The 9,333-nt window shown below is 47.9% G+C and overlaps 1 protein-coding gene across 10 annotated transcripts in view; it reads right to left on the reverse strand.

The window, feature by feature from the left end:
* FRMD4B (FERM domain containing 4B) overlaps positions 1-9,333 on the reverse strand; it is a 108,687-nt gene that overhangs the window by 5,180 nt on the left and 94,174 nt on the right. For 8 of the 10 annotated variants that reach the window (XM_021409419.1, XM_021409422.1, XM_021409423.1 and 5 more), the window contains 9 exons: positions 8,085-8,161; positions 7,631-7,769; positions 7,004-7,145; positions 6,034-6,167; positions 5,830-5,949; positions 4,415-4,643; positions 2,467-2,523; positions 1,026-1,176; positions 77-202 (listed from right to left, as the gene is read on the reverse strand). In XM_021409419.1, coding sequence (XP_021265094.1) covers positions 77-202; positions 1,026-1,176; positions 2,467-2,523; positions 4,415-4,643; positions 5,830-5,949; positions 6,034-6,167; positions 7,004-7,145; positions 7,631-7,769; positions 8,085-8,161 — 1,175 coding nt within the window. The remainder of the gene's footprint in view (positions 1-76; positions 203-1,025; positions 1,177-2,466; positions 2,524-4,414; positions 4,644-5,829; positions 5,950-6,033; positions 6,168-7,003; positions 7,146-7,630; positions 7,770-8,084; positions 8,162-9,333) is intronic. The other 2 variants (XM_021409420.1, XM_021409417.1) reach the window with 1 other exon arrangement.

Below are 9,333 nucleotides of genomic sequence, written 5' to 3' on the forward strand. Positions count from 1 at the left end.
CTGGCCTTGCAGTAGGGAGAGCTGCACCACAAAAGACTTTTTAGCACGGTTCAGAACTCAAGATCAAGCCCCTTACTGTAAGTGGCTGCTACTGTAGGCATTGCGCGTGAGCACAGGCGTTGTAGGCATGCTCCTTCCTCCATGGGACGGGGCCGGTCGTTCCAGGGTGCGGTAAGGACTGCTGTGAGTGGAAAGAGGGTCCCTGCAGCAAAGGAGAGAGAGTTCCAGTTTGGTTAAACACGATGCAAGCCACGCAGACCGAGAGTCTTAAAGGGAAGGGAAAAAATATAATCTGAACGCTTTATAAAAGACACAGTCCAAGAAACACTGAGATCAGTGGGAATCCTTATACTGAGAACAACCAACACCAGACCAGACTCATACAGCACGATCCCACCACTGAGCTACTGCTCCCATGTGCTCCATGGAGCTGTTCCCTGAGCACAAAAGTGCCCAAATCCTATAAATCCATATGGGAACCTGAACCACTCGCTGCAGCTGGCACTGGTGCTGGCACGTGGCTTACATCCCAGTAATTCTCCTATTTTTAGACAAACTGCCTCTCAAGTCTCAAGTGAATTGTGTGTGTTGTAACAATGTACCTGCTGAAATACCGATAGGATCAGGAGGGATGGGTACAGTTTGGTGTTATCTGAAGCAATTACACAGTCATCAGGAAAAAGACAAGTTGTTTAACACTGAAAACAAACCACAAAAATAGAGATAAAGAGTGAAAGTAATGGTGGGTACGAGCAATTCCTTAAGCACAACCCTTCCCACTGCCTTTCTCACCTGACTCACAAAGACAGCACTACCCTGCAGTTTCACAGCCCCCGATGACTACCTGCACACATGTGTATTACTAAGCAGGAAACTTAACTCTTATTGCCAAACTTTTAAACCACAAGAGAAGTGTGGAAGCAGCAGCAACTCTGGAGAGTCCATAATAAATTTTTGACACAGACAGGATCGAGCTCTTGTGCCAAACAATGCAGAGAGCCCAGCAGAGCCAAGATGTGCAGTACCTGGAGTGTCTTGATTCCAAGAGCTGCTCGTTCATGGATGACTTTCTGAGATGAACTCTCTCCAGCCCAAGAGACTTTGGTGGAAGCAGCCTTGGAGAAAGCTGTGCGGAGCTGGTTCGTTGTGCTGGCACGCTGAGGGATTCACTGCCTGCTGGAAAGGAAGAGGTATTTATTTCAGCAAAATCCATGCTATTTTCGCTCTACCTGCAAATCTGCAGCCACTGAGCAGAAACTTTGTGCCGTGGAGACGAGGGCAGAAGCTGTGACTCCAGGAGGCTGCCTCACAGCTGCCTGCACCACGCTGTCCTGGCAGGACACTGTGGAGGCTCGTGCAGCTCTCACAGCCCTGACTGCTGCTGAGGCTCCTGCTCAGCACTGTGCATGACCACCACGTTGGGCAAGCACCTGTTCTGCAGCTCTGTCCCTCCCAGAGCGGAACTGGAACGCTCAGCTGCACCAAAGCCAGTTCCTGTCCCTCACCATTCAGCACTTCACTTGAAAATGACATTCTAAGAATTAGTTTAACTACAACCTGAAAGGGACTGACTGCAAAAGCGACTGAATGAGCAAGGGCACTGACAGACAAATTTGGCTGAAGGCAGTTGGGAAGACATTGGTTTCATCCTTGTTCTCATCTTGCTTGAGGCACAATTCGGTAAAATCTCATTAGAACCAAAAGGAAACTACAACTAACACAGGTAAATGCAGGACAAGTATCACAGAGAACATGTTCCCAAACCAAAACCACAGCTCTACTTCTACAAGCAGGAATCAGGTGCAACTCCTTTTTTTTTTTTATAGTGCCAGATGTGTTGTACAAGCCTAAAACTGGGACAAGCGAGATCAGAATCAGGCCCGAACTGAAAAGTGAGTAATAATTTAGATAATGTTTGTCCCCAGATGATGATTACCCAGCGAAGGGAGAGGCAAGCCAAGTCCTTTCCACCTTGTGGAACAGGGTGTGAATGTGTGTCTGTGGGTGTGTGCGTGAAATGAGTAAGCTGAGCAAACACCAAACCCATGCAAGATGCAGCTCACCAGGTAACACTGAAACGTAAACAGAGCTTTACTATCTCTGACTCTTCCACTTTTAGTGAGTTTTAGTGGCTGTGAGGACAGAAGGGCTGGGCAATTCCTCCCAGCTCCCACCTCCTCCAGCCACTCGTCCGCCTCCAGTTAGGTCCCAGGGACAAAGCACCTGCTGGAAATTCACAGTGGCTGGTCACAGTACAACCAGCTGCCTTCCCTGAAGATGACTCAAATCAGCCCACAGAGCAGAACCTTTCAATAAGTAACTCATTATGAACACTGACTCCTGACTAAGCTCTTTTTTCCTCTGCTGCAATTCGTCATTGGAAGACAATAAAACAGCAGGCTAAAGGGTGTTAAGTCAATGAGTATCTCCAAACAGGCAGAAGGAAGAAATGGATAATCAACGTACCGTCATCGTAGGTTGTTGTATCAGAGAGAGAGCTGCTCTCAGATGGGATTATATCATCTGCGAATGAAAACAAGCACTTTAACCACACTCGGCATTAATTTCAGAATATCACAGAGTTTGTTTTCTAAAGCTCCAGAACCAGTCGATGCCTGTAGTGCTGCAACCAAACCATTTCAGGCTTCAGTAGCCCGAAGACAGCCCTGCTACGCTTTCCTATCAGGACCTATTTGTTTCCATTGCGGTTCTGCAAGCTGCCTACATCGTTATCAAAGCAGATTTTTTCAGCTGCAGTGGGAATCAGGCCAAGATTCAGAAAGGTGTTTTCCATTCAACTTGTAAGAGATCTCACAGGGTGTTCTGGTGCTTCTATAGGAGGCAGAAGCCTACACAGACATGTAGATCTTGGCTGCCAGCATCTAATCTCCTCAGGTACACCTGAAATCCCACCAGGTAGGTCCTAAATACCTTTTGAAATCTGGCATGACATTAATTTGTGAATGTTTCATCAGGGTACAAATTCTGCTTCAATTCAATTAATTGAAACCCAGGAAATTTTCACTGATTTCAATCAGATGCAGGAGCTCCGAATTCAAATCCCAAACCCATGCAATTCCCTGGAAAAGGGGAAGAAACTCTCTGAGGGTACAGAGGAAGCAAAGGAAAGGGAGAGGAGAATGTGGAGAGCAGCAGACAGCTCCGTGTGTCCTTTGCCTCCCATCCCTGGGGGCCTGGGATGGAAACAGCTGTGGTGTGATTCTATAAATCAACGTTACGATTCAGCACGTCATTTCCAAGCCAGTCCCAAACTTCACAGCTGCAAGTGACATCACTGCCCAGCTTTGTGCAACCCTGCACCTTGAGCCCAGAGTATCGTCAGCGATAGAGAAAATGCTGCACATAAAATCAGGTATCGAAGCTGAAGCAGGAGAGAGCTGCTTCAGGTAGTGTAAATGCACTGTGCTGCAGGAGCCGGGAGCTGGAAGGGAATCCAGCTAACCTACTGCTGGCTCAATGCCTGCTGCTTCTACCTGCAGACCCTCAGAGGAACCCACAGCCCCTTCTGTCCGCGCTCCCCTTCTCAGACAGCAAACAAGGATGCCATGCATCAGATATTGCAAGACAATGGGCTAAATGGTGCTTGCTTAAGGACCAAGGGTTGCATGCCCAACTCCAAAGTTCCTTGTTTGCACAATGGTAGAAAAAGCTCCATGCAACAAACAGCAGCAGCTATGCATGGATGCTGTCTGTGCTCCCGCCGGCCTTCAGCAGCTTCCTCTGCTGTCACTGCACATCACGAGCATGGTAACGCAGGTAATGCAGGACCTCCCACAATTAGCATCCAGATCAGTGAGCAATAGCTGGAAAAACAGATGTTTTCCTCATCTCTGTCAATCAGCAATGAGATGGGCCGCATTGAAGAGCAATCATCAGCCTTTCAGGATAAGCACCTCGTGATGATGGACAGCCCAGCACTGCTGCATTGCGAGCCGGCCAGGAACCCACACCGAGCTCTCAATGAGAGCGAGGCACAGCGAGGGCAGGAAAACTCACACAGTCTGGTTTTGCCAGAACTGCAGCATTGCAGAAACAAAGGGAGAGAGACCTCGCGTGCGGCAGCTCAGCAATACACTTGCATCCAACACGCTACAAACTGGGACACCACACCAGTTTCGGCTGCGACGCTCCCGCCAGCCTTCTATCTATAGTACTGCCGGCCTCTGCCTGGTGCTGCTACGTGTCTGCACTTGTGCCCAGAAGGGCAGCTCATCTGCCCTCAGCCTACGAGCCGTGTGCCTATTGTAGCAGATGCAGCAATTGCATCTCTCCTTACTTAACAGCCTCGGAGAAGATGAAAATCACATAGAGAGATGTAAACAAAACGTGCAAGTGAACCGAACGACTTCTTTTTTCCTATTTTCCCCAGAACATGGGGAATTCTCTTGTTTACCTGGCAGAGTAAGAGTCGATTTCTGGGTTGGCTTTTTGCCACACTTGATCCTGTATTCATTTATGGAGTTTTCTATCTCTTGAAGCTTCTTTACAGCATCGGCATACTCCTGTTTTCTTTTCTTCTTCACGTTTTTGCAGAGGTCTGGCTCGCCGGCAAGTTTCTTTGCAGCTTCCACCAGCTTTTGCTGTATGATAAAATTGCTCTCCAATTCCTGCAAAGCGGGATCCTGCAGATTCAAGAGATGAATTATTCAGATGAGATTACACAAAGGAAAATCTGGTTTTGCGGTAACGAAGCGAGATCTTGAGCACAAACCACAGAAACACCAAAGTTTATACACGAGAATCTCAGCACAGGAAAACTTCAGATCTTCTGTCTGTGACTAAGATCACAAGATCTCTTGAGAAAGATGCGAGGTTCTCAAGGCTGGGTGGCTGAAGCTGCATACCTGAGTTCAAGGTCAGCCCCACCTGTTGCATGGCCAGCTTGCAGGCTGTGAACCTCCTGCTCCAAGGCAAAGCCTGAAAAGGCCTCTTTGAATTCTCTACATTAGGAAAAATAAAAATTCCCATCGCCATACCTATACAACAGGGAGCTTGGAGATTTAATGAGTTGTTTGTAAACAACACTGAGAGGCTCATAGGAAAGAAGTGGACAAGTGCTAAGTAGCACATTATGAAATCTGGACAGCAGGACTTGGTTTCAGTTGCATATAAGCAGTTGGCTGCAGACAGGGGTTACACCAGTACTATAGAAGCGAGGGCAGAGAGTTTGGGGTGAAAGATGGATGCAAAGTGCTCACCATCTACTGCTACTTGGATGATACAGCCAGTTAGCAAATCTCTCAAGGAACGAGGGGGAAAGATTCATGTCCAGAAACAACATACACCTGCATTAGCACATCTCCTGAGTCAGGCTCTGCCAGCAAAATTCGTATTAGCTTCTTGAGCAACACAGAGAGCACCTACTTAGGTGGAACTTGCATTAAGCCACAGATAAATCTCCTCCTGCTGTCATCTGTCACCCAGCTATGCTCACAGACAGATGATTTTGCAAAGGGGACAACACACCTCCGTCACGCTCTGGGTTCAAACACAAACTCAGCACGAAACAAATCAGTGCTCGTGAGGAGGAAAAATTCACAGTCACAGGTTGCCAAATGGCATTATCAATCTGCTCTTTTCTAACTAGCAGCAACATTTACCTTGAGATATAAGTAACATGGCCAAATCAGGGTTCAGGTTAGAGGATTTTAAGGCTGAAATAATGGCAGCACCTGTCTAAATCCCCCAGCACAGGCATGCAACTGTCTCATCTTAAACAACCAGGGAATAGCTGGATTATTTAGAAGTAGCTTTGGCCACCGGTCTGGCCACCCCACCTCTGCTGTGCAAACAAGCCACAGCACTCACCTCCTCAGTAGGGAGCAGGTTGTCATCCAGCTTGAAGGCCGTGCCGACACGTCTTCTGACCTGGGGAGGCTCCTCTCCAGCACTCAGAGGATACTCCTTTGGCATCTTGCCTGTCAGCTCCTGAGGAACAGAGAGGGCTCTACGTGAAGGTCCAGCAGGCAAGAAGGGCTCTCACCCACCTCAATCCCCAGGTGCTGCTCTCACCGCCTCACGCAGACAGATTTTCTTCAGCTCCTCAACTTTCTGGAGCAGCTTTTCCTGAAGGAGTTTCTCTTTCTTCTTTAGCTCCATAATTTTCTCCTTCTTTTGTTCTTCACTCACCTCTGAATCCTGAGAGCCTGAAAAATACATTCTCCTCAATAGAGAATTTGCAGGTAAAAGCCATTTCAATCCATCCCACAACAAAAGACCGGGCAGGTGAACTGAGATCTCACCAAAGCTGGCCAACCTAGTAATACTGCATCACCTTCCAGACAAAACATGCAGCCCTTGTGCCATCCAGGAGGCAGGCTCTTCGGAAATCCACACTCCTTCAAACCCCCAACAATTGCAAGTAAGTCTCAGGTATACAACCTGAAAACCCACTATCCAGAATGTTACAATTAGCATCGAGGATATCTATGATATACTTGATGCAGCTTTGATACAGGCACTGATGCTCCTCGCTGAGGTTTCAGCTCCAGGCACTCTGGTGGGACAAGGCAGGCTTCCATCTACCCAGGCCTCCTCCATAGGTGGTGGAGAGATCCAGAGTCCACTTCAGAGCCAAGTTTTATTTGAGAAAATTTCTCTTTTCTGCTTATTTTTGAGGAATCTCAAGTCCATTCAACTCCTAGGGTAGGTGCTTGAAGCCTGCCTGGATAAAACTGCCCTAGACCTTAAACTCTGATGAGACGTGAAGTCATCCAAGGACAGACTAATTGGTAAACTGATGGCAAGTTACCTATGGACCAAGATTACATGGGTGCTTATCTGCCTTCAGCATATTTTTATTTCTTTGTTAGTTATAGCAGGAGAGGAAGCAGCATACGATAACAATAGATGTTACCATCTTATATGTAAACTAATGCATGCTGTCACATTTTCACTGTATTTATGGTCAGCTGGACTCATTGTCCCTTCCTACACACACAGGTGCTGCTGTATTCATGGTCTTACATTTACACAGTGTTACCTGATGAGATTAAGCTGCCATTGCTGGCCATAATAAGCTGATTTTTTGCCTCCAGAGTCACGAGCTTTGAAACCTTTGGTGTTCCCATCTCTGTCAAATCCATGGCGATATCATCCAAACTTCTGGCTGAAGGAATTTTTGCCTGAAGGAGTTAAAACATAAAATCAAGTTACTTTAATTTCAGAACGCAAGGTCACGGAAGATGCTGTTTCACACCTCATCCCCCACAAAACCGAGGGCTAAGGCAACACCCTTGCACCCTGACCGCACTCAGCTGCCCCAGCACTCCTCAAACCCAGCCCCAAAGCCTGAACTACCTCCAAATCCCTCCTCTATTTGCACCCAGTTCAAACTGAACGTGAGAAGAGACAAAAGAAAAAAAGGCAGATTAAACACTGAGACGTGGGAATTCCCTCTGCTGTGATTACACTTCCATAGCTCTTAATTGGAGGCAGGCTCAAACGGATCGAATAACAATACCGTAGATGATAGTCTGCTCAAAAAGCGGATGAAAACTATTTGTATTTTTTCTCTGGAGAGCAGTTTATCCATAGAACAACATACACTGAAGGACACGCAGGAGAGGTGTTGAAGCTTATGCCTAGAGGAAAATGCCGTGTAACTTACTTTGCTTTGTTTTCTGTCCAAGTAGAACTGGTGTTGACTGATTGCCATTACCCAGATGGATTTGATCAGGGAAGTGTTTGCATACCAGGTTTGCACTACCAGTCCGCTCTGGCCAAAGGTCCTTCTTGACACTGAAATCCTGAAGAGGTGAAAAGAAATGCAATTTGAGGACAGCCCTGTTAGGTTTCAAGTCCTCAAAGCCTCTTTCCCAACCAGTCAAGTCTTCATGCTAGAGATCCGAGAACTTAGACTTCCTACTCCTCCCACCACCCGCTGCTGCCTTTCCTCCATCCTAACTCCCAGGAGTCAGCTCCATAGCACAAAGCCAACATTAAACACATTTCTGCACTGACATCAGCACAAGAGCCCTTCCCACCCATCGATTCGCATGGACAAGGAATGCCCGCGCTGGGAGAGATTCCTCCCATGGCTCCGAGTGCCCCTCCAGCCTCACCTGCGGGGATCGTGCACCTCCACAGCAAACTTCTTCTCACGGAAATAGAGGTTTTCCAGCTGTTTCCATTGGAATAGCTATAGGAGAGTTGGGAGAGAGCAGCAGAGCACTGTCACTCTAAGAAGCCCCCAGATTACACAACTCCAGCAAACTACAAATTCTGTGCATCTTCAGCTACTACACGCACTCAGCAATAACACTCATCAGTTAAAACAAGCACACAAACACAGATGCTTAGAGATGCCCTTCAAATAAATGCACACTTTTACAAACAATGCATTGCAACTTTTGGATTTTGCCTGCTTGCACATGTCCCCACTCGATGTTTGTAGGGACCTCAGGAAGGTGGTCAAAGTCCTTTTCTTTCTGATTAAATGCAAAAGAACTATAAAGCAATCACATCAACACTGAGAATCTCTCCCCATAGGATGGCAGCAGCTGGGGGAAGCCCAAGACCCCTGTTTCCTGAAGATACAGGGCATGAGGCTCAGCGAGACGCTTTGGAGCAGGGCTATGACGTGCACAGCGAAACCGCAGTGAGCAGAAGGAGCCACCCCGCAGCACAGACATGCTGCAAGGAAACCACTGACTTCCTGCTGAATGCCAGCTAGGAGAACAAGACACCTATACAGCAGGGCTCAGGGACTCCCAGGAGCCAGAAACACAGGGTGTGAGGGCACATGGTGTCCACACAGGTGTCCCTATAGGCAGCCAAGCAGCAGTGACCCCTCCATCCCATCCCATCGGTGCCACCAGCCCCGGTGCGATGTTCCAGCAGGATATGGCTGGAAACTAATGCACCGTGCCCCAGCTACAGAAGAACTTTGTGTTTGATCAAGTTGCACTTTGTGCCATGCTCCACCTGAAGCATTCTCACCGCGGGCTGGAACGGAGACCCAGCCCCGTGCACGCGTTTGTGGGAAAGCCCAGCACTGCTCTGTCAGTGAACTTTCATCTGCTTCGATAAAGCTTTCCTTGCTATAGCACTACGACTTGCTATTCTAATCATAAGTCTCTGCTCGATGAAAAATGCGGCAGGGGAAAATGCCACTGACAGAAACCCATAAGCCATTTCCAAAAAGACCATACAAGTTTGCCGCTTCAAACTTCTATCTCTGTTTATCTTCAGATCCAACGCACCCGACGCTGCGAGCTCCTTGCCCGCTCTACCTCTGTCTCTGAACTTCCCAAGCAAACATTTTCCCACGCAACCGCGGCCCCAGGGCCCGCAGCACCCGCAGCACCCCTC

The sequence above is a fragment of the Numida meleagris genome, chromosome 11 (assembly GCF_002078875.1).
Source record: "Numida meleagris isolate 19003 breed g44 Domestic line chromosome 11, NumMel1.0, whole genome shotgun sequence".
NCBI lineage: Eukaryota > Metazoa > Chordata > Aves > Galliformes > Numididae > Numida > Numida meleagris.